Source organism: Penicillium expansum (assembly GCF_000769745.1).
Source record: "Penicillium expansum strain MD-8 chromosome Unknown contig190, whole genome shotgun sequence".
NCBI classification, from domain to species: domain Eukaryota; kingdom Fungi; phylum Ascomycota; class Eurotiomycetes; order Eurotiales; family Aspergillaceae; genus Penicillium; species Penicillium expansum.
In genome coordinates, this window is record NW_015971406.1 from 676292 (window position 1) to 698991 (window position 22700).

Genomic DNA, 22700 nt, shown 5'->3' on the forward strand with positions numbered 1-22700 from the left:
CTTATGTATGGTTTTCATTTTCAATAGCATTGATGAGGATTTCTATGTCTATTGTAGTATCAGCCTGCAGTGATAACCTGGCGACCGATAATATAAACACTCTATCGGAAAGTGGCTTCATCAAACCCCTCTCAACTATTGGGTTCAGGATTGCGAGGGAACTCTCCGACGTGCGTCTTTGTATGTGTGTAATTTATATCCCTGGCTTAAGCGCGCAAGCTCGGATAAATCTGTTATACCACCGAATCCAACCACTCAACCAAATCCGATCAGGAACTCCGATGCTCTTTTTGGATACCTTTTAAGATGGTTATTCTAGTAGCATTCTGCACGTCATCTTCAGGAGATTCTTTCTGACACGACAACCTGCAATTTCCCAGTAGGAACGGCAGCAACCCATTCTAGTCGTGGGGGAAGAGTTGCCTCAACATCAACATTGATTGTCGACTCTTCTGGTTGCTGGATACGATACTTTTTCAAGATCTGGGAAACCGATAGGTAAAGTTCCAGATATGCGAAGCTATTTTTCGCCTCGAGTTAGCAAATGGAAAAGTACTAATTATATATGCACGCCAATATCGGAGGTACCACATACTGATTGCCAATGCAGGTACTAGGGCCCTTGGAAAACGGGATATAATAATTGCTGCGCAAAGTAGCCGATTCTTCGCCGTCTCTCTCGAGCCACCTATTAGGTCGATAACAATAGGGCTCAGGGAAAGCAGTCTCATCATGTAGATACCAGATGGGCGAGCTGGAAATCATAGTCTGTGAAATATTAGCCACATAGCAGTGCAGTTTGTGCAAAAGAGCTTACACCACCAGGAAGCTGCTTTCCAGCGAGCAGCGATCCCCCCGTCGGTACAATTCTGGGTAGCATAGCTGATGCTGCTCCAGTCCATCTAATCCCCTCCTTCACGCAAGCTGTCAGTCTTGGTATTGACTCGAGCTCGGTCATGTCCGTGGTCCAATTCGCAGCATTCAAGTCTGAAACAAGATCGTCTTGTAAAGACTGGTTAAGTGACAGTGCCCACAATATATGAGCAAGCGTGGCAGATGTTGTGTCAGTGCCAGGGCCTAGCATCTCCTTGCTTTCTGACAAGGCAGACTCCGGAGAGATCCTTTCCCCAGCCATAACCTTCAGAAATGACACCTCGGGTGCCTTTTCGGAGTCCGCAGCAAGTTTCAACTGCTCGCTTGCCCACTTAAATACTTGTTAATATTTTAAACATAGGAAATATTCTTCAAGCTTTGGGTCGTACACACATCTTCAAATTCTTTGCTTGAGGTCGACGAGCCACCCCAGCCGGTAACTCGAAAAGTAAATTCCCCAATTATTTCATACATTCTCATTAAAGAGGGGAAATTGGTGTGCTGAAAATTTTATATGAGCGCTGCCTTCGGGTAATACGGTCAAGGTACATACCAGTGACATTTTTGAGGACTTCAGGTCGTTTTCTTTAACGATTTGCAGTTCTTCTCCTCCCTTCAAAGATTCGATCGCCCCGATAGAATTTCCAAACGCGAATCTTGCTAAAGACATCACGTCAAAAATTTCGTTATGATCATTTACCTGATATTCACTTACAAACGATGTCCGCTTCAAGGGCTCGACAAGTGGGAATTAAGTCGAGGGATCCTTGGCTGAGATTGCCAAGCAGGGTATTAAACCTCGATATCTCTTCTACCATCATCTGCGTAAGAATGGGCACTTTGCTTCGATTGAAGAGAACACCCATGTGCCGGCGCCGTTGCGCATGTTCTTTGGGATCTCTACAGAGACATTTTAGGAAATCCCTTGTCTTCTCTTCGATAAGTCACTCACGTAATTGAAAAAAGGGCCGGGTGTCCATCTTGCACGAACTGGCTGTAGACTCGAGGGTCCTTGACAAATTGACTGCCTGCTGCATGGACTCGCTTGTAAATATCGAGGGAGTAGAAGGATATTTCATTGGGACCTATTCGAACCAAAGGGCCTTGAACGTTGTGAGAACATGTTTGCATTGAGATGTGACTCGGCCGCTCTACGTTTGAAAAAAAAAAAAAAAAAAAAAAAAAAAAAAANCTAGAACTCACCAAGTCGCTTGTGTAGTTTTGGTAGTTCCAAAGTCAGACGTCCTCGATACTCCGTGGGAAATTCCCATAGTAAACGCGATATTGGCGCAAGTAAACTAGCATTGGGAATATGTGATAGAGGAGAGAAGAAGTAGGTATGAACAATCTTTTCGAACCGTCAGTTAGTTCTTTCAAATTAACAAACTTCTTAGCATACCCAAATAATAGCTCCAAGGGAAATAAGGAAGCCCCAGGTTAACAATGACATGACTTCTAGCATGTCTCACTTGACAATGTATGTTCACTGGTAACCAGAGAAATTACTGAATGCTTTATGAGAACCAACTTATAGGATCCGTCCTAAATAAATAGCCCATCGCTTATACCTTCCGTATATTATTCGAAATGAAACTGCCCTATCTCATACACGCGGTTTGGCGATTTTGCACCGTGATAACACCACCGGGACCGTTGGTGGCATAATCTTGCGCCATACAGAACCATTTTGTCAGGAACCCGAGGTCCACATTTGAGCCATCAGCCCCATATTTTAGCATTTTCGGCACTACCTCGTGCCAGAAGTAGTAAATAATGCCATCGAAGGTTCGCTCTAACAAGATTTGTCCCTATTTATTCTAATCGGTCCCCTCGTAGGATCCAGTATAGAACTGCCCGCACTTCACTTTCGCCTACATCGGAGCCATGGCAGATCTTAAGAATCCCGAAGACTCTTTAGCACAGGAGGTGAATATTAGTGATGAAAATACATTGGTATGGTACCTCTCATGTGCAACGAAGATATGGCATGAATTAACATATCTGGCTTTTTATAGGAGCGTCTAGGATATAAGCAAGTGAGTGGAATGAGATATATCTTCATTCGAGAATTGCACGCTGACTTAGGGCTTATTGACGTAGGTTCTTCACCGCAGTTATTCACTTTTTGAGAATTTCTCAACTTCGTTCGGTATCTATTCCTCTTTCTCCTGTCACAATATGGGTGTCTGGTTCTTGGTCATTAACGTTTTCGGTCAGCTGCCCTGTATTTCGTCGGTGGTGTCCGAGTGACATTTACAACAGGTATCGCAGCTGGAGGACCATTGGCCTATTGGTAATGATCCACAACCTGATTCAAGAGCAACAAAGGTGGCCTTATTAACGTGTATATCAGGACGAGTTACATTGTAACCTGTGTGTTTACATTCATCACAGCAGCTGTGATCGCAGAAGCGTGCTCGGCCTCTCCATCTGCTGGTTCAATTTATCTCTGGGCTGCAGAGGCAGGCGGTAAAAGGTTTGGGCGACTCTTTGGCTTCGTTGTGGCCTGGTGGAGCACAACAGCTTGGACAACCTTCTGCGCGAGTAAGTCCCTCGGGTGTCATCTTCGTCCATATCCGAGTTGACTGATTGAAAACGATAGGCAATACCCAGTCAGCTGTGAACTATATGCTATCGGTGCGTTTTCTTTTGCTATATCTGACAGGGTAACTTCGAACTGACTTGGCTTAGGAGTTGGCTGTTTTCAATGTTGACTTTCCCACTGATGTCTCAAGCGTCAAGTTTCGTGCTGTCCAATGGATATGCACTGAAGTCCTGCTGGCTTTAGCCGCATTGATGAACCTCGCATCTGGTACGTATACTCTCATAGTGGGCTTACACATATATTCTCATCTCTCAATCTTGACCCGCAGTTGAGCTTTTTGGTATCAATACTAATTCCATTCTACAGCGCGGGTATTCAAATATGTCTTTTGGTTCTCGACCGGTGCTGTCTTTCTGGACTTCATATTGAACGTCATTTGGCTTCCGATTGGTGCCCATAACACCTTCGGCCTGCGGACTGCCAATGAAGCTTTCATGACTACATACAACGGAACCGGCGCCCCAGCTGGTTGGAACTGGTGTCTTTCATACTTAGCGACTGCAGGTATTCTGATCGGATTTGATGCCTCCGGTCATGTTGCCGAAGAAACTAAGAATGCTGCCGTCAATGCCGCCAAGGGTATCTTCTGGAGTACAGTTGTCAGTGGTGTTCTTGGCTTCTCTGCCGTGATCTTATTCCTTTTCACTTCGGTGGGTTTATCCAGTAACTTCTCATCTAGAGCACAGAAACTAACAAATTTCCAGCCGCCAATCGATGTTCTCTTCTCATATGACGCACCCCAACCTTTCGTGCCTTTGTATGCTGCACTTCTAGGCGAAGGTGGACATATTGTTATGAATGTTCTCTCGGTCGTAGCTCTATGGCTGGTATGTTTTTTCTTTTGTTCTTGAACTCCCCATGACTAATAGAATAATAAATCTATGTTTGGCCTATAAGAGAACATACTGACCTTTTTTAATAGAATACCGCCATCGCCATTACAGCAGCGTCCCGTCTCGTTTTCGCCGTCGCCCGTGACGGAGTACTCCCACTATCTGGATGGGTGTCGCGGGTCTCTGCGGAGGGCCAACCCAGGAACGCAGTCCTTGTTGTTTGGGGTGTTTCCGCGGTTATTACTTGCACTATCCTCCCGTCCGCGGTGGCATTTACTTCTCTGGTCTCAGCTGCGGGTGTTCCATCAGCTGCAGCGTACGGGCTCATTAGCCTTGGAAGGTTGACTTTAACATCCGGCGAGAAGCTTGAGGCAAAATGGTCTCTCGGGCGACTAAGCAAGCCATTCCAATTTATCTCGGTTTTGTGGAACGGCTGGGTTGTTGCGGTGCTCTTCTCGCCATATTCGTTTCCCGTTGAAGCCTCTACCCTAAATTGTAAGTGAATTCTGCTACTGGCAGCTATTGAAAGAGACTTTGTGCTGATATATATTTAGATGCACCAATTATCATGGGCATCGTGACTATCTTCGCGCTCATCTCGTGGTTCTTCACTCCGGCTACGGCGTGGGTACCACGGGGCCGGCTTTCCCGTCCAGTTGAGGATACAGAATAAGTTTTGCACGTTGAATCGCTCGTTTCATCACTTCACAGGTCAATAACATAAGTGAGCTGGCAGTATTGTGAACCATTTTAATACTTAATACGGTGAATTCCTTCCATACTTGAAACTGTTTATATATTTCCCACACCCGCATCCGCATTCATATAGATCTCAATTTGAAACACATTTTGCGAGATATATCAAATTCACAGCCAAAATGAATGAACAAAATAGGGTTTACATTTGATTTCTAATTTGTCAAATCCAACTCGAAACTAGAGAGGCTGTGTTGGTATCAAAGGGAGGCTGGAGGCCCACAGAAATAACACGATACACGTGACTCCATGACATAATCCGCGCTACTGGCCCCGTCGAATAAAATTTTGCGAGCGGCTTTCTCTTTTCCTTTCTTTCTTCACTTCAAAACATATACACGGTCCCCAACACACTCTTGTCGATGGAATAATCTCACTCTATCTACATATTTTAGTTTAGGGACCCAGACCGAAGAATGCTCGTTCTAATCCCGCCCCCTGACATTCAGCCAGAGGGGAACGGGTTCGCTTTTGAGCCAACATTCCCAAATCATGTATTGATATGAATCTTGCGATTTAGTCTTGCAGAGTTTGTGATTTTGGAACCCGTGTTTACTCGCAGGGGCCAGCTTTGGCTGGCTCTGAACTCTTGATGCTTGGGTCTCAACCCTGCGAGGCACTCAGTCCTTGCAACTTGCATGGTCACTTCCTCCAGACAGGGATGATCATACTCAGATCTTTTATCCACTAACCCATCCCTATATAGCTAGATAGATGTAAACAACCTTGGCATCTTCGAAGTCTTGTTCATCAAATCTTGGTGTCTGAGGTCAAAAAGATGCCAAAACTAAGCCCTCACAGTTGGATACGTCCTTCTGGAGACTCCCTCGTGTTACGTCCGCTCCCTCCATGGGGCTGTGCGTGTCAAAGTAGGGAGATACATTCCTTGTAGACAACTATAAATTGCAAATGGTTACCCCATTTGTACTTGGTGACACAGGTTTGTGACAGACAGGCGCCGCCTGCTAATATCGGAGAAAAGACAAGAATGCTCCGTTGTCCTGGAATGCTGTAAATCTGCATCTCACATCAGTTCGCGCTAGGGACTTGCAGCAACCCTTCATCGAAGACATGTGTCTCTAACCCTGCGAGAGTTGTGTTTCTGCATTTTGAGCAGTTACATGACTGAAATTTCCAAAACAAGTTCGTAAAAATTGTTGAGTGTTCGCTGTTAGGCATGATTATGTATGCAATCCTTGCAACTCCAACGTTTCAACATGGAATGCGGCACGATTCATCATGAGGCGTGGTCCACATAGTCTTGGCCACTTTGCCTCACTTTTAGTCACTTATTCACTAAATTGAATGGTTATCCCTTGATCTCACGCCAATAATTAGCTGCAACAGATATACTTCGAGATACGAGGCATTAACGCCCATACCAATCTATAGGAGAATGAATCAACTTTCCCTCCCGAAACAGCCATTGGACATGGCCAAAGGGCTCATAAAATAAACAAGATAATACTGTTATTGTTTATCCCACACAGGAGTCCGAATACCACGCGAAGACGCATGCGCGGTAGCTAGTTGCAACAAGGCTCTCCACCCTAGCTAGCCCCCCCTTGGCCTCCCATTCCATCTATGATATGATTGAAGGGGCTGTATAAAATCCGACGTAACTCCCGCAGAGCCAAGGGCTCTGTCTCTCCCAGCGCCACTTCCACCTGCAACAATCACTCATTTTCTTCAACTGTTCCACTTACACACTCGTTTGAAACCCATCAATCACTTGGACATATATTCACTTAATCTATATCCTTAACACACACCACCATCCACAATGGCCCGATTCAGTCTCTCATTCATCTCAATTTTCCTCGTCCTTGCGGTCCTCACTCTGTCCATGCCCACCAAGCGTGATGAGCAACCCGCCAGTCAACCGTTCAGCCTCCAGGGTACTGTTAGCGGATTGGTGGTTAGTGAAGCGTTTCAAACCCCAATTACCTGTACTATATTAACCAATGAAACTAGCATGCCACCAAGTTGATGGATGGTCTCGACAGCAAAGAAAAAGAGGACAAGAAGGCGGCCACGAAGGAGGAGGCCAAAAAGGAAGAGGCCAAGGCTTACGCGAAGATGGATGCGAAGAAAGCGGCTAGTGACAACCCTGCTCCTACCCTTACCACAAAGCTTTCCTCCGGCAATTTCGTGACCCCAACTGCTACCGCCACCCACAAGCCCACATCTGAGCCTAACGCCCTAGGAAGTCTTCCCCTTATTGGTGGTCTTCTTGGTGGTGCTGGAGGTGGTCTCTGATTACCCAAATATCGACCCCCGATACGTGAGACTGGATATGAAGGTGTTTCGGAATCTGTGATGCACGCATTCCTCTTTCGGAAGATGCTGGTTGGTGGATATTTATTTTCGTTATTTACTTTTGTTTGCAAGGGGAATGGTCAATGAGATCCTTGCTCAGTTTCACGATTAATTTGATATGATTAGTTCTGTTGCTTGTCTGTTACATTTTGGTTCCCAGTCTGTAATTGGTGAATTTGTGGCCGCTCATATGCTTGTTTGGGTAAAACCTGTCCCTTTCACCACCCTGCTGTGTTTGCATCATGAGCTCTGGTCGCGGCTTGCCTGCTGTTGGCCTTCATGAAGTCCCGTGTAGTAGCCTGCATAGTACCATGACATCATAAGGTTCTTCAAGGACTCATCTTGGACTAGAAGTATATATTAGTTACCTGAATCAACATGTCCCGAAGGTAGAGCATACCATTTGCCATGATGGGGTGAGGCATAGGCATAGCAGGCGTAGAAACCGCCGAACTGGCATCAGCCACCGGTTGAGAAGGCTACATAACGTCAGCAAGTCCTTTGATGAGAAATATATCAACAAGCTGGCAATATACCTGGGGAGCAGACTCGGAAGTGTGGTCGTCAATGGTCATTGGGACGTCCTCATTCTCAGGTTTAGTGGCATTATCATCTGTGGCTTTGGCGCTTTCACCGTCACCGTAGCCCACAGCTGGAGTAATACCAGTGCCTTCGGCTTCTTTCAAGACATCGTCAACATTTTCACCCTTGGCGTGAATGCTCCAATAATGCTGCTGTCAGGTTAGATATTGGTCACGTGAATTGAATATTTGGCGACCGACCTGGTATTCTTCGACAGCATCGTCCCAAGACTGGACCAGGGCAGAATCATCCCAGACCTCCGCGTGTGTCAAGGTCGCTTTTTTAGTCTTCCCCATGTTCCTGGCCCTTTTGGGGTTGGAGAATTTTGGGTTGTAGCAAGTAAACATCTTGGCGGTGACGACGGTAATCGGTGGTCGAGGCGGCTCACCGCTTTCCAAGCAAATCAGAGAAGAAAAAAAAGTTTCCCGCAGATGATCGAGCAGCGTACAGTCTCCAATTCGACACAACAAAACGTCAAAATGGCCCCTGATAAGAGAGTTTCAAAGCGCAAGGGTATGTGAAATGCTTATGATCGGTGAAATTTCTTTTCATCCCACTAACGCTACTACAGCTGCGCCTGTCGCCGCCGACTCGCCCGCTAAAAAAACCAAGAAGGTCGAGGCCAAGCCCGCTGTGGCAACCAAGGAGGCTGCTCCTAAGTCTATCTTGAAGAAGAACGAGAAGGGTACCAAGGCCAAGACAGAGAAGGCTGCTGCGCCGGCTAAGACCAATGACGAGCCCACACGCCAGGTCAAACCTCGCAAGCGTGCTGCCGACTTCCTTACCGACGAGGAGGCCGAAGAGCCTGTTGCACCCGTGAAGGCCGACAAGAAGGCCGAGAAGAAGCCCGCCGCTAAAAAGTCCAAGAAGGAGGAGGCCGAAGCCGCCCCCGCTCCCAAGAAGGCCGCCGCGAAGAAGGCCGCCCCTAAGACCAAGAAGCCCGAGCCCGTTGTTGAGTCCGAGGAGGAAGATGCCGAGGATAATGTCTCCCCCGCTGATGAAAGCGATGCTGAGAACGAGGGTGATGATCAGACCGAGGCTCTCATCAAGGGCTTCGAGAGCAGTGGCGACGAGGACGAGTCTGATGGCGAGGGTTACAAAGAGGGTGAACCTATCCCCAAGGCCCCAGACACCAAGAAGGCCGAGCGCAAGCTCGCCAAGCAGCTGCGCAAGAATGGCCCTCCTGAGGAGCCCGGCACTGTGTACATTGGGTGAGTTTCGACCGTAATCTCTGACCAGTTTGAACCATCTAACATCCCATTCTCAGACGTATCCCCCACGGTTTCTACGAGCACCAGATGAAGGCTTACTTCTCCCAATTCGGCGAAATCACCAAGCTCCGTCTCTCTCGCAACCGCCTCACTGGCCGCTCCAAGCACTACGCCTTCATTGAATTCTCCTCGACCACCGTCGCCAAGATTGTCGCTGACACAATGGACAACTACCTCATGTACGGCCACATCGTCAAGTGCAAGTACGTTCCCAAAGAGCAGCTGCACCCCGAGATCTGGAAGGGCGCCAACCGCCGCTTCAAGGTTACGCCATGGAACCGCATCGAGAAGAAGCGTCTCGAAAAGGGCAAGACACGTGAACAGTGGTCGAAGAGCATCGAGTCCGAGCAGAAGAAGAGACAGGCTAAGGTTAACAAGCTCAAGGCTCTTGGTTACGAGCTCGATCTTCCCCAGCTGAAGAGCGTCGATGATGTCCCCATCCAGGAGGCCCCCAAGGCTGTCGAGGCCACCGAGACCACCGAGGCTGCCACCGAGGAGCCCGCCAAGGCCGTCGAGGCTCCTGCTCCTGTTGAGGCCCCTGCTGCTATTGAGGCTCCTGCTCCTACCGATGATACCCCCAAGAAGACCAAGAAGGGCAAGAAGACAGAGACCCCTAAGGCCGCTGCTACAGAGTCACCGGCTGCTAAGTCTCCTGCTGCTAAGTCTCCTGCAACCAAGGCGAAGGGAAAGGTCACTAAGAAGGCCACCAAGACCAAGTCCAAGGCGTAAACGGGATCATGTAAAAATTGTTTGTACTTTCATTCATCAAGCCTTTTTGTCAAATGCATTGTGTTTTTTTTTCTTCATCAATAAATGTTCATCAGTAAATCCCCTTTAATACTCTTTAAAGCCTAAACCAGCATTAATAAACCACAGAAACAAAGGTGAAGTTTGAAGGGTACATATGGCAATGGTTGATAGGGATTCTCTGAGGTTATTAGGACCTGTTTTCTCCCCTCCCGGATATTCTCTTTGTGTGCATGTGTGTCTTTCTCTGCCCAATTTTCTACCTGTATCTCTTATAACAGTGAAAAAAAAACACCATCATTTTCCCTGCCGTTTCTGCTTGACGCTTCCCTTCTAGATGCTCTTCGGAATATCACAAGCCCTAACCCGACGACAAATACGCTAGCCCCAACCAGGACTAGCCCCATCACCTGACTAGCGCGAGAAAAATAAAAGCCTTGCACCGAAGATTCCGTTTCCTTTTCTTCTCCCAACTCCTCGCTCAAAGAATCGCATTCAAAGCTCACGCACAAAAGGAAGCCTCGCTCCCTTTTCCAATTTTGCTTTGGGAGAAAGTCCCCGGACACCCTGCGCTTTGGGTAAAACCAAAGTACAAAGTCAGGCACTGCGGAAACGCGCCGCCATAGAAGCAATTCGATAGCGGCTTACGCCCTATTCCCTCACAGTACCTCGTGCCACCCGACGGTTACATTTCACCATGTCTCTGGAAACAATGGGGTGTGTGCTGGGTGTTGGAGGGGGGAAGGATTGGTGGTAAAACACCTTTTCTTGTATTGGGTTGCCTTTCGTCATGTTCGGATAGTCATGCGATTGCCTCCTGTCTGCTTCCTCGGAAGTCGATGGAGGTAACTCAATGGGGCTCATTCTTGAGGCGAGGAGTTCCTTGGTCTTTTCTTTTTTTCAAGAGTCTGTAGCTTATGGCAAAGCGGTGATGAGATGCTGTCTCATCGCAGAAGCCCTGTCACAGGGGCCGGACTCTTCTATCTTGCCATAGGCTTTATTTTTTTTCTTGTTCGCGTGATGATATACCAATCATAGAGTCAAGCACAGAGATCCCAAGGGATTGTTGACGATAAACGATTTAAAATTATCTGATGAACATTCTACATAGCATAGTCTTCCAGTTCTAGCTGATCAAATCACAATGCAATTGAAATGAATGATTAAAATGCAATATTCATAAGTAAATCGTAGCATTTCACTTCGTATAATACAACCAGTCTCCATGCAATATAACCAAGCCCATGTGTTTTCGTGTTCACTGTGCCTTCTTGCCCTCAACGCCGACGGGCACGGCCTCCTTTTGTTCCTTCTGGCCAACCACCTGCACCAACAATGCTCCCACAACCTCGGCGACGAGCGCAATGGTAGTTGCACAGACATTGTTCCACACATGGATGCTGACGGATCCCAGCGGGGCGCGAGGGAATGACAAAATCCACTGAACGTAGTAGGGGAACCAGTCCTCGGGGAGTGGGAAGACAGGCGTCTTCGAGTACCAGAATTGCAGGAACATCTTCAACCCGTTTGTGCTGAGCCAGCGGGCGATCTTCACGATCCAGTCGAAGGAGGATTTCTGCGCGGTGAGCGTCTTGTCTGTGGAGAGACCAGGATGTTAGCAGTCTGAGCAACATGAATAACAACACCTCCTGTAGTCTTGTGGTAGTGACACGTACTCAGCGCCTCGTATTCCTCCATGGTCTTGTCGTGTCGTCTCCGGGCCTTGGCCCACTTCGCAAACTCATCTTGGGAGCTTGTGCTGTTCATTTCATGCTTCTGCTCGAGGACTTGGCGCTTCAACTGCTGCTGCTTGCGTGCAGTCCGTGAGGTTGATGTCGGCAGTTTTAGGTAGAGGAGCCATAACTGTTACCAAAAGAGTGGTGTCAGCGTTGAGAATCACAATATAGGTGTGCGGCGGAGCTGGGAAGCTTCTCAAAGCCCACAAATGGGATTGTTGGATACATACAAGACCGTCGATGGTACTTGCACCGATCGTATTGACCAGGTAAATTGCGACGTGCACGAAGAATACCGTGAGGACGAGGGACAACATCGTGGCGGGGAATGGCAAGACCTAGACGAGGCGTTGAATTCGACGGCGCAGGCTCGGGGAGCCTGGAAGAAAGCGACGGCGGGCACAGTCGGCTGACCAAGCGAGTATCTGGTAACTCTGCTGGATGAGACAGGAAATAGCCTGGCAAGATAGATGGCTGTTGGTTGAAGGAGTGAATGACGTCCCTCGTTGTGGAAAGGTGGAAATAACAGCGGACTTGGCCTTTCCGCCTTCACTGTATCACAGTCTACACCGTCTTGTCTACCACTTTGCCTGCAGCAAGACAAATAAAATACGGAATTATTTCAAAGAGACAAAACACATACGATGAGGTCTTGACAATTATTCCTCCCAATTTCCACCAAGCAACCAAGCCCTCAAATGTCCAACCCGAAAGATGCATTCCAGGAACTTGTTCGAATCTTCTCATCTAGAGACAACCAGGTCCTCGAGATCGAGATCATTCCATCAAGTCTAGGCGCTACATTCCTCCAAGATGGATGCTCACTGGGGATAACCAAGAAAGCACTCGTGCAGGCCTTCACGGTCGCACGCCAGCTCTTCTTCGAACGATTAATGCCTATGTCCGAAGATGACCTCCAAACCACCTTTTCCGCAGACGCCCAGTCTAGAAATACAGATTCAGCTATTACAGAAATAATGCTCCTCTTTGACTGTGAGCATCTCACAGCCTGCAATTGGCGCAAGCGCCGACTGCGGGCAGCCATGGCGCATTATCCTGGTATTCCAAACCAGACCTCTGCCGCAACGGATTTATTAGAAGCCGAGCTCACGCTCATGTCGAGCTACCAGTGCTCGCCACTCCATCGCCATACCAAGTCACCGACGCTCTGGCACCACCGGTTGTGGGTAGTTGTCCATCTGCTTCAAAGACGGCACTGGAGCCCCGACGATCTGCTCAAGCTGCAACAAACGGAACTAAGTGTTGTTCTCCGCGCTGGAGAGCTGCATCCCAAGAACTATTATGCGTTCAGCTACATGCGACAGGTGGGTATGCTCCTCGCTGCTACAGTGGAGAAGACGACTGGGCAATCAATGTGGGAAGCCCGTTCGGCGCAGTCGGTTGTCGAACGGGTGGTTGCTTGGTGTTTGGCCAATCCACGCGATATATCGGGTTGGAGCTTCGGCCTCTACGTGCTAAGCCATGTGTTAGAGCAACAGATTCGAGTGGATTCTCTTGCCAGAGTGGTTAAGTTTGCGTTCAATGTTGGTTGGGAAGGCGAGAGCCTTTGGACGTTTATCGACCAAGCATCGAGGCAGTTTGGGCTTGAAAGTATGATCGAGGATACCATATTTTTGCACTGCGATCAAGAAACCAGATCTCGTGACTCCCAAATGGTTCAGGACAGTCGGCAGAAGAAGTCATGGCAGACCTGGCTGGCCCGGGCGAGAGTATATTGGGCCGTAGACGGCCAAGGGCAAGATACATAACCGGATGTGATATGGATGTATATATGTGTTTACGTGTTTACGATTACCACCAAAAATTGCACCTCCATGATATTTCTCATGTTGTCGTTGCCTCGTTTGGTTAGCGCTTTGGTATACATGCTTGCGCTAAATATATGATGATGAACGCCAATGAGATTCAAATGAACGCCTCGCTAGACACACAGCCCCCGGGTTTTCAAAATTTGGGCATAGGCGGATGGTACCAATCTTATCCATGAACCCAACGCCGCCCTTCGCTCGTAGTGCGCTTTGCGACGCTGCTCGGTCGGTTGTCCGTTTTGGGTGATCGCGAAAAAGGTGGAGACAGATGAGATTGACTGACGGGTGGGATCGAGAGATGAGACGCATTATTTCTTTTTGCCTCCTGCTGCAGCCTCGGCAGCTTTCTTTTCGTCCGCTGTAGAATAGGAGCAATCAGTAAACCGGTTTCAAAGCGGTTGAACTTGCGCCTAGCGCCTTCGGGGATACACACCCTTCCTTTGCTTCTCGCGCATGATGGCAGCGGCATCATCCTTGCTCTTAGCGAATTCGCTACCGGTCTGGGTGTTCTTGTTCTTCTGTAGGAACGGTCAGTATGAATAAAGAGGAGCCGGGGGGGGGGGATAAGACGAACCGAGTTGCCCGCCTTCTTCAAGGCCTTGGCCCGATCGTTGTCACGTTGGTTACCCCGTGTCATGTTGTACTTTATGGTATTATCGTAAGAGTATCAAAAATAGTTGGCGGCGCGAAATGTTTAGAGAGAGTGAGAGAAAAAAAGTTTGGAGGGGTCGGTTGCCATCGGGCGAATCACAGGGGTTCCACTCATCTACGGAGTACCTCAGTATACACTTCCTCTCGACATTCTTGAATTTGATTGGATTATTGGAGAATTTCTTTGTTGTTTTCTCCTGACTCATTTGATCGGCGACTATGTGCTGGCTGTGATTGGGCTATATTCTTACCTTGTTTCAACTTTGCCTTTCTGCTTCACCCTGGCGCTTCGCTTCAAAGCCCACTTACCTACGATGTATTCTGGCCTTCAAATATCTTGCCAGATCTACGTTGATACACGTATGATCTATAATCATTTAAACTATACTCAGTAGGCGATAAGGCATGTTTGAAGCGAGCAGGAACAAAACACGAGGAACACGGGGGAGACGGGGGAAAGAAGGGCGATTTGTAGCCGCCCACTAGTTTCAGCATAGTCGAGTATCCTCTACTTAGGACCAGTCATTTGATTATATAGGGCCCTAGTTCAGATCCGAATGGCGGAGGCGTAGATAATTAGGCTTGTTCCGGCTACAACCCCGATCTCTGCGCTTAAAGGTCCCCATTCATTGCTTAGATCGTAACAATGAAACACCTCCTGCAGTATACATCTGCCACTGGAGAGACTACAGAAATAGGGTGAAGAACCCTGCCGATCTCTTTCACTTTCTATTTACTCCGTACATACATACCATTTGGGTGGTGTATCTAGATGTTTCAAGTCTATTCATAGAAAAAGTACTATCGCCATTGTCGGGACCATACATCTAGGCCGCGGCACCTCAATAGCCATTCTTCCATAGATGTCTTTCTTCATTGTCGCCCCCATTCATCCTTTTCTTTTGTCTTTGTCTTTCTTTCTTCTTTTCTTGCCCTCGAGTTGATCTCGTTCTATCGCATTGTTCCATTCTTTCTTGGAATATCAAGCTTTCTGCTGGACAGGCGCTTTCTTCCCTCTTTTAATCTCAACCCTCCCCCCAAGTCTGCCAATAGACAATCTTCTATACATCCTCGACAGCGAGTATCTACCATTCTTGACAAGTACAGAAACAGGCCTGTGCCTCAATCATGATGACTCGTTTGCGTGAATCCCTGGCCGGTCCAGGGTACGTGATCCTGAACGTGATTCGCGTTCTCAACATTATCACTTTTATGGACCTTATAGCTGCTTGTGCAGTTTTGCTGGCCAAAATCAACATGCTCAACAGCTTCTTTTTTTTCGAGGCTGTGACCCATGCCGTGGTGGCTCTGGTCAGCCGTAAGTATCATCCTTCCTTCCCTGTTTGTGATATAAGTGCTAACGTTGGCAGTCTTCATGATCATCTCAGAGCTCCCAGTACTCCAAAGTTATTTCGATGACCATTGGCCGATGTTCGGACAAGATTCTAGCTTCTATTCTCTCGGCGGGATCATGATGATCCTGGGTGTAGCGACACTGGGCAACCTGAACACCAAGGCCATGACTCAGGAAACCATTGGAATGACTTTCTGGCAAATCATCGTCTCTGCCGGCGTGCTGGCAATGATAATTAGCGTGGTGAATGTTCTGGCAGTAAGTACCGAGATCAAAAACTTCCAATCCCCCAATGTATATCCTTGACCGAATGCTAAACCTGTTTTTTCCAACAGAGTTACATCTTCAGCGACCCTGAGACCGGCGTTAGTGCTCGCCAGGTGCGGGTAGACGGCGCCGTCGCACCGCAAAAGGCAATGAGCCGAACCAGCAGCCACCGTACCCTCCATTTGAGCGTGAAGCGCGAGGAAACCCTGCCCACCTACACTCGCCAAAACCCCGTTAAGCGTGCCACGAAGCGTCTCACCGGTCGGTTCCCGCTCAAGATCTCCAAGCCCATGAACCCGACCCTCGTTGAGGAGAACGATGCTGCTTCCTCCAAGTACTCTCGTGACTCTGCGGAGATCCGTCCTCCCGACCTCGCACACCACCCTGCTATGTACTCGGGTCACATGGTTTGAGCTAGTTGACTGGTCAACTACCTCGAAAATGGAGTTGTTTTGAAGGAAAGGAAAGACTCGCGTTGATTAAATCAGAAATCTTGCGTTATTGCGATGGGCGCACTCGGCGCCGTTTTATTCCCCTTGTGTTTTGCTTTAGCTTCTTAGTGCTTAAATGATCTAATTGAGACATATTGTTTTTTATGGTGGATCATTTGTAGAGTGTGTAGCTATTAATAGCAGTAGTTCAAGGGTACGGAGTAGATTCAAAGGGGTTGTAGGTCAGAACCTGGGAGTGATGTCTTTGTGTTGGCAGTTTCCCAAAGGGACGGGACCCACGTTTGGCCCCGACTTCAATGAAGCTACATATGTACGTTGAACATTCGAACACTCCTACACCTTTTCTTTCGTCGAAACTCGATTCAACCTGTTCGAGCTTCTGATGAAGTAAGGTTCATATTCTAGCAAATATGGCTACAATCGCAATCTCCTGGTCGACGTAAGTTTTAAAGCTCCACATCATCAATCTATCCTAACCGTGAATAGCGTCAAATCACTCCTCATATTTTTCGGCCCAGTCCTACTTCCACGCCTCATTACCGCCTATCGAAGTCTCCGTGTATCAATAGCGAGTCGGCCACCACCGCGTCCTCTCCCTGCCGCGCCCGCTCGCGCGCTGAACATCCTATTTGGTAGCATCGTCTTCTTTCTACTCCTAAGCCTACCTTTCAACCCCCACGCGCCCGAACCCAACATCTTCTCTCAAACTCGCTCTCGTCTAAATACTCCTACCGATGTCATCTTTAACCGTCTCGCCCGGCTTCGGCCAGATAACTTCCTGACCGAAGCCGACAACCTCCTCCAGTCCAAGTTCACCTCTCTCGGTGCTCGCAAGGTATACCTGACGTATGGCCCCGATGCCCTAGTCTCGTGCCAATACTGCTCCTTCGACAACCTCTACACATACCTCATGTATTACCTTCCATTCCACGTGTTGCTACCACACCTAGGGCACCTGCTGCTCTTAGGCGTGGCCACATCTGCGCCCATCGCAGGGCGCGAGGCCTCCCGGTGGCGCACAAAGTTCACCATCGCCGGACTTGTACTTGCAGCTATCGACATCTACATCATGGCCACATACGACGCGATCCAGGGTGCGCCACGCTCTGTGCGCGCAGGCCAGACACCGCCCTACGGCATCTACCACCACATCACGCTCCTGCGACCGCTGGCTTTCGTGATCTGCGATGTGATTTGCTCGGTTGTGCTCTGGCTTTCCGCAACTAATCGGTTCTTTTTCAAGCCGCCCTCTACGGTCGAGCAGGTTGATGAGGCAGTTTCGATGGCCGTGCAGACGCTCATGGGCGCAAACACGAAACTCCATGCTGCGAGTGTTACTCGCAATGCGGTGGTTCGGGATTCGACCTTGAAGAACCGAGATGATTTGTATTGGCGGACTATGGTTTCTGCCGAGAACCCCACTCAGGGCCCCGGAGAAGGTGGGGAGCAGATCCTCAACAATATTTGGGAGGAGGAAGAAGTTGCTAGGGCTATGTCGCGGGTGATGGCTGGGCAGGGTGGTATTGATTTGGCCCAATTGGGGGTCAATGCCAATGATTTTGTGCGAAATGTTACAGAGGGCTTAGAGTGAATGATATATGTATTTCTTTAATCTACATCGTACATATTGTACATATTGTACATATTGTACATATTATTATCCCGTTTCTCAACGTGCCAAGACATAGACTGGGCATAAGAAGAGTACGGAGTAAATAGACCGGAAATGGTAGACTGTTGACATCAACGCCTACAAAGTACCTATACAGAATCCAAAAACCAAAAAAAAAATTATCCATATCGAGCTAAGACACATCTGAACTTAGTACATGCATCTTGTTACATCCAATCATCAATCTCGACATTCAACATTTAACGAGGCGGTGAGTGGAGTAATGATCGTCGTGAAGAGATGAAACGAAAGTTGAACCACGTTCCCCCTCTATTCCCTCCTTTTCTCCTACAAATTATTCTCTTGCACTTTCACACGGTTGCTTTTCACGTTCCTGGTTGAACGAGTCAAGTTAAAAGAAGTAAATAAGGCTCAGATGAGGCAGGTCCCACATCCATCTCGGCATTGATCATTTTGGCTTCCCGGATCTCGACTCTACCGACTCCCGGCCCTCGCTCTCCCTCGGCCCTCCGTGGAATTTCGAATCTTCTCCACACTATTGGTGCTCTCTCCACCATGGCAGACACAGTTGTGCCATCACAGCCTTTACCGGAGCTGAAGGGGCGCAATGCCTACGTTTCCTCTCCGAGTGGATTACGACCAGCCAAGGAGACCACGTTCCGTGAATGGGTGGTTGACAACCAGATCGGTATGGAGAAACACCTCAATCCTTGGATTTATATGGAAGATGCGGGCACAAGCTGTACCTGACAGAATCGCTGCGCTCCTAGTTTAATCCTAGGCATATGCGAATTCCCACATTCTGAGAATACTAGTAACGCTAACACCACTTTGCTTTATAGGAATCTCCTTGACCACCCTGTCTATGTTGCTAGCTCTTCATAACCTCTACCCCTCCCTCCGCCCATATACCCAGCCATTCTTCCAACTGTCCTATTATAACGAATCTTCGAACTCATACGTCCAGGGCTGGGACGATGTCTACTTCGTCATTAGTGCTGCTATCGCAATCACCGGTATTCGCGCTATCGCCATTGAATGGCTCATGCAACCATTGGCCCGTGCCTGTGGATTAAAACGCAAACAGTCCGTTCGAATCGCTGAGCAGGGCTGGCAAGCTATGTACTATTCGTTCATCTGGGGAGTTGGATTGGTGCGTTTGGCCCGCAGATATCTACCTGGGAATATGTAACTAACCGCTGCTTCTACTTTGCAGTATCTGTGGAAGACGTCATATTATTGGGGTGATTTCGCCGCCATGTGGTCGCAGTGGCCCGCCCGTCCTTTGTCTGGCTTGATGAAGTGGTATCTTCTCGTTGAGCTGGCATTCCTCGTGCAGCAGATCTTCGTGGTCCACGTGGAAGAGAGGCGGAAGGACCATGTCCAGATGCTTTCCCACCACATTGTTACCAGTGTTCTCCTGAGCTCCGCCTACATCTACGCTATGTACAATGTGTCCAATGTAGTGCTCTGTCTCATGGATATTGTGGACTTCTTGTTACCGGTTCGTCAATCACTGTTCGTCAAGTGCTCCTAAATAGCTACTAATACCTCCACAGGCTGCGAAGATCCTCAAATACTCCAAGTTCGAAACAGCCTGCAATGTTGGCTTTGGCCTGTTCATGGGCACCTGGTTCATTACCCGACACCTCATCTACCCCATGGTGTGCTGGTCCGTTTATTATGATCTCCCCCGCGAACTCACCTATGGCTGCTATACCGGTTCGACAAGCGAGTTCATCTCAGCGGAGGCCCCGAATGCCTTTGCATACATGCTCGGACCGTACTTCAGTTTGGACAACCCCATCTGCTTCAACCCCACTCTCAAATGGATGTTCTTGTCCCTCCTGTTGTTCATCGAGGGACTGTCCATTGTATGGTTCAGCATGATTGCCCGTGTTGCCTACGGTGTGGTTTGTGGCGGTAATGCCGAAGACACCCGTAGTGACGAAGAAGATGAATACGAGACGGAAGTGGGAAATCAGACCGCATCCCACGTTCCAGCACACTTGGCTGCTATGGATGGTGTCCCTACCGACCCACTCGAAACCGGAAATGCCCCGGGCTTGGGTCGTCGGCGGTCCAACGGCACTGCCTCGGTGCGCGCGCGGGGCCGTGGTCGTGTTCCTTTTGATCCAAGTGATCGGAAAGCTCTCTTGGGCCGCATTGGATGTGAAAAGCCCACGTAAACGTCTGCTTTCCATTTTTTTTTTCTCTTACCAAATTTGATGACCATTTCGAGTTGCTCCCTAGCATGCCATGCCTCTGTCCAGATACCCTATGCTCTGATATCCATTCTCTGGGTGGCGTGTCGAATAGTCAGCGCTGGCCATGCAATGGAGTGCCCGAATTACGATGAACTGCGATTCCAAGGTTGTTTGCGGCACATCGTTTTTCAGTCTGCTTGCCGGGTCTTATATCCACTTTATTTTTGTTTTGTCTTCTTCATATTCATACTCATTGTCGTGTCGCCACTTGCCGGCTGGTGTCGGGGAGGTTTCCTGATATGCTTTTTGTTGCCGTGATAATCTCTACGGACCTGGAGTTTCGTTCTAGAGAACCACACAATAATACCCAATGGAAGCATTTGGCCTTGTACATGTATCATAGAGCCCTGTCCGATATGGACTTATAGATTTTCCCTGGCATGAATACGGAATACAGCGTTGCCTTCAACCCCAAATCTGTAGTCCATCACCTTCACTTAACAACACCCAATATAGATCAACCTCGCCTAGTGATAAACATAGCCCCTAAGCGGCGGCTCTTCATTCCCATTATACCCATACAACAACACATCAAGCACCCCAATCACATTCGACACAGCCTCCATCCCCAAAAAAGCATCCACATCCAAACCAGGCGCAAGTGACTCCCCACAAACGGCATCAAGATTAATCCTTTCCAACCGCCCAGGCCCATCATGCACCAAAGCATCAACAAACAAAGCATACGCCAACGGATTAACCAACATAGCCGAATGCGAATAAGACCCCCCAGCAGCACGCCCCGCACAAGCAACCTGCACCTGCACATTTGACACCCCAACCCCACGCACATCCTCCAGTGCCGCAGAAGCCCACCCCCCACTCTGCGGCTGAATGATAAAGTCATTCCCAGAGTACACGCTCGTCGTCGGCACAAACGCCGAATCCCCGCCTTCGCCACGCAGAGCCCGAATAAACATCGTGTCATACCCCTGCTGCTGTACAGCCGGCGAGCAAACCGGTGTAACAAGCATACACAGCGTCGCAAGAACTGTCCCGTGGAAATCACCACTTACTGCCATGAAGTCGCTTACCGCGGCTCTTGTTGACGGCCAGTATTTCAGCGCCCATTGCACGTCTAAGCTACCCTGCGACCAGCTTAGCACCCCGATCGGACGCTGCGAGAGTCCAGAAATGTAGTTTATTGCGTATGCGACGTATTCTGCGTTACTTTGGATGTCGCCTAGCGAGTTGCCCGGGATGTTGACCCATACTGGGTCTGTCTGTGGGTTTGCCTTGAAGAGCTTCGCGTAGTTGAAGTAGTAGGTGCTGCCGGCTGGGTCAGCAGTTCCTGGGACCAGGAGCACGGGGATTTTGTTGTTTTTCCCGTAGGAGAAGGTTGGGGGAATGTAGATTGCGCTGCGGAGGGCTTCTTCGGGGATGTCGTAGGGTGCGTCCCAGAAGGATCTTGTTGGGTGGATTCGAGGACTTGGGTCCTTTGTGTTGTTGTTGGCTACGGAGTTTATTTCGTGGTTTGTTATGCCATTGAGGATGTCGATGATGTTTGTTGGTACTAGACCTAGAGATACTATATCAATGGCATTTTGGAGGATTGTTCGGTTATTAGTGCGTGGAATTGAGGCCAGGACTGAGAGGCCTTCTTCGATTGTTGGGACGGGCTTGATTTTGCCTGTTGCGATGTCTGATATCTTGGCTTCGAGCTGAAATAGCTCTTGATATATATTTGTGCTAAAGGGAGCACGACTTGTGGATGTTTTGAATAGCTTCGTAAAGATTTCCGGCACATCCAGGGCTCCTTTCAATGTATAAGACGGCACTGGGTTGCCGAAAGATGCTGATACAAAGAACACAAACCGAAATACTTGGTGGCAGCGCATTGTGACGCTTGGCTTTGTAATTAGGGCTGACTATCTACCTATGGGGGTTGACCTGGTGAGTACTGGCATTTTATACATAAAGAGGATATTGCGTCGGAGTTCAATCAACATGTCTTTCGTACCATATCCGATGGCTTATTAGATCTGAGTTTCTATTTCAGCATTAGAAACATGTGTATGAATATACTACTCATATCTCAAACCCCGCAAAAGCACCGACAATCTTGTGAATGCTTGAGAGGTAATACATGGAGCCCCCCCCCCCAAAGCCTCGGAGCCATTCCGTGCTTTTCATGCTCGGTTGTTCAATAAGGCCCGAGCACCGGAGTTTCTTCTGTGTCTGTGTATCCCGAGATGAATATAAATCAGCTCGAGGAGGGTCTGCTGCAACCTCATTCTGGAGAATAAGATAGACAGTCAATAAACACTATTCAACACACCAACTGCCTGAACCACGACTTAAGACGGAAGGAGTTACAGCCCAAAAAGAGCTCATATTCACCGCATCACCGCAAGTGCATTTTAAAGCGGGAATCACTCCTGGTTTACTGCGTTGACTTTATGGGGAATAGTCTGGCCGCAGCTTTCGATCATCGCGCTGGGTTTACTGAACACACCGCGTCTTTTGCTTATGTTTCTGATGATTTCTGACGAGTCGGAAAATCTAGTCGAGCATGTGATTGAAGC

The 22700-nt window shown here is 48.5% G+C and overlaps 14 protein-coding genes across 14 annotated transcripts; 7 read left to right on the top strand and 7 right to left on the bottom strand.

Annotated features, from left to right (window-relative positions):
• Positions 1-339: 339 nt before the first annotated feature.
• On the bottom strand, positions 340-2004 carry PEX2_058820 (Cytochrome P450; the record flags this gene model as incomplete). The annotated part of the gene is made up of 8 exons (XM_016743155.1): positions 340-520; positions 596-688; positions 743-768; positions 818-1204; positions 1267-1374; positions 1427-1533; positions 1589-1773; positions 1826-2004. 8 exons carry the CDS (start codon positions 2002-2004, stop codon positions 340-342), a joined length of 1266 nt encoding a protein of 421 aa, XP_016595877.1.
• A 753-nt stretch (positions 2005-2757) lies between these two features.
• Positions 2758-4984, top strand: PEX2_058830 (Amino acid/polyamine transporter I; the record flags this gene model as incomplete). Its single annotated transcript, XM_016743156.1, has 11 exons — positions 2758-2826; positions 2889-2909; positions 2974-3022; positions 3091-3166; positions 3227-3417; positions 3476-3510; positions 3565-3685; positions 3785-4128; positions 4183-4305; positions 4401-4806; positions 4866-4984. The coding sequence occupies 11 exons, from the start codon at positions 2758-2760 to the stop codon at positions 4982-4984; spliced, it is 1554 nt and encodes a 517-aa protein (XP_016595878.1).
• Positions 4985-6850: 1866 nt separating this feature from the next.
• PEX2_058840 (uncharacterized protein) lies at positions 6851-7326 on the top strand (the record flags this gene model as incomplete). Its single annotated transcript, XM_016743157.1, has 2 exons — positions 6851-6985; positions 7042-7326. 2 exons carry the CDS (start codon positions 6851-6853, stop codon positions 7324-7326), a joined length of 420 nt encoding a protein of 139 aa, XP_016595879.1.
• A 300-nt stretch (positions 7327-7626) lies between these two features.
• PEX2_058850 (uncharacterized protein) lies at positions 7627-8315 on the bottom strand (the record flags this gene model as incomplete). Its single annotated transcript, XM_016743158.1, has 4 exons — positions 7627-7733; positions 7787-7865; positions 7923-8117; positions 8169-8315. 4 exons carry the CDS (start codon positions 8313-8315, stop codon positions 7627-7629), a joined length of 528 nt encoding a protein of 175 aa, XP_016595880.1.
• A 132-nt stretch (positions 8316-8447) lies between these two features.
• On the top strand, positions 8448-9968 carry PEX2_058860 (Nucleotide-binding, alpha-beta plait; the record flags this gene model as incomplete). Its single annotated transcript, XM_016743159.1, has 3 exons — positions 8448-8481; positions 8540-9179; positions 9236-9968. The coding sequence occupies 3 exons, from the start codon at positions 8448-8450 to the stop codon at positions 9966-9968; spliced, it is 1407 nt and encodes a 468-aa protein (XP_016595881.1).
• A 615-nt stretch (positions 9969-10583) lies between these two features.
• PEX2_058870 (uncharacterized protein) lies at positions 10584-10850 on the bottom strand (the record flags this gene model as incomplete). Its single annotated transcript, XM_016743160.1, has 2 exons — positions 10584-10637; positions 10749-10850. 2 exons carry the CDS (start codon positions 10848-10850, stop codon positions 10584-10586), a joined length of 156 nt encoding a protein of 51 aa, XP_016595882.1.
• A 394-nt stretch (positions 10851-11244) lies between these two features.
• Positions 11245-12039, bottom strand: PEX2_058880 (guided entry of tail-anchored proteins factor 1; the record flags this gene model as incomplete). The annotated part of the gene is made up of 3 exons (XM_016743161.1): positions 11245-11582; positions 11663-11849; positions 11953-12039. The coding sequence occupies 3 exons, from the start codon at positions 12037-12039 to the stop codon at positions 11245-11247; spliced, it is 612 nt and encodes a 203-aa protein (XP_016595883.1).
• Positions 12040-12420: 381 nt separating this feature from the next.
• Positions 12421-13491, top strand: PEX2_058890 (uncharacterized protein; the record flags this gene model as incomplete). Its single annotated transcript, XM_016743162.1, has 1 exon — positions 12421-13491. The coding sequence occupies one exon, from the start codon at positions 12421-12423 to the stop codon at positions 13489-13491; it is 1071 nt and encodes a 356-aa protein (XP_016595884.1).
• Positions 13492-13859: 368 nt separating this feature from the next.
• On the bottom strand, positions 13860-14188 carry PEX2_058900 (4F5 domain protein; the record flags this gene model as incomplete). Its single annotated transcript, XM_016743163.1, has 3 exons — positions 13860-13909; positions 13985-14080; positions 14104-14188. The coding sequence occupies 3 exons, from the start codon at positions 14186-14188 to the stop codon at positions 13860-13862; spliced, it is 231 nt and encodes a 76-aa protein (XP_016595885.1).
• Positions 14189-14204: 16 nt separating this feature from the next.
• PEX2_058910 (uncharacterized protein) lies at positions 14205-14579 on the bottom strand (the record flags this gene model as incomplete). The annotated part of the gene is made up of 2 exons (XM_016743164.1): positions 14205-14343; positions 14512-14579. 2 exons carry the CDS (start codon positions 14577-14579, stop codon positions 14205-14207), a joined length of 207 nt encoding a protein of 68 aa, XP_016595886.1.
• A 751-nt stretch (positions 14580-15330) lies between these two features.
• PEX2_058920 (uncharacterized protein) lies at positions 15331-16236 on the top strand (the record flags this gene model as incomplete). Its single annotated transcript, XM_016743165.1, has 3 exons — positions 15331-15520; positions 15573-15814; positions 15892-16236. The coding sequence occupies 3 exons, from the start codon at positions 15331-15333 to the stop codon at positions 16234-16236; spliced, it is 777 nt and encodes a 258-aa protein (XP_016595887.1).
• A 449-nt stretch (positions 16237-16685) lies between these two features.
• On the top strand, positions 16686-17866 carry PEX2_058930 (uncharacterized protein; the record flags this gene model as incomplete). The annotated part of the gene is made up of 2 exons (XM_016743166.1): positions 16686-16714; positions 16762-17866. 2 exons carry the CDS (start codon positions 16686-16688, stop codon positions 17864-17866), a joined length of 1134 nt encoding a protein of 377 aa, XP_016595888.1.
• A 597-nt stretch (positions 17867-18463) lies between these two features.
• PEX2_058940 (uncharacterized protein) lies at positions 18464-20097 on the top strand (the record flags this gene model as incomplete). Its single annotated transcript, XM_016743167.1, has 4 exons — positions 18464-18596; positions 18751-19061; positions 19125-19412; positions 19468-20097. 4 exons carry the CDS (start codon positions 18464-18466, stop codon positions 20095-20097), a joined length of 1362 nt encoding a protein of 453 aa, XP_016595889.1.
• Positions 20098-20642: 545 nt separating this feature from the next.
• On the bottom strand, positions 20643-22013 carry PEX2_058950 (putative lipase; the record flags this gene model as incomplete). Its single annotated transcript, XM_016743168.1, has 1 exon — positions 20643-22013. The coding sequence occupies one exon, from the start codon at positions 22011-22013 to the stop codon at positions 20643-20645; it is 1371 nt and encodes a 456-aa protein (XP_016595890.1).
• Between the last annotated feature and the right edge of the window lie 687 nt (positions 22014-22700).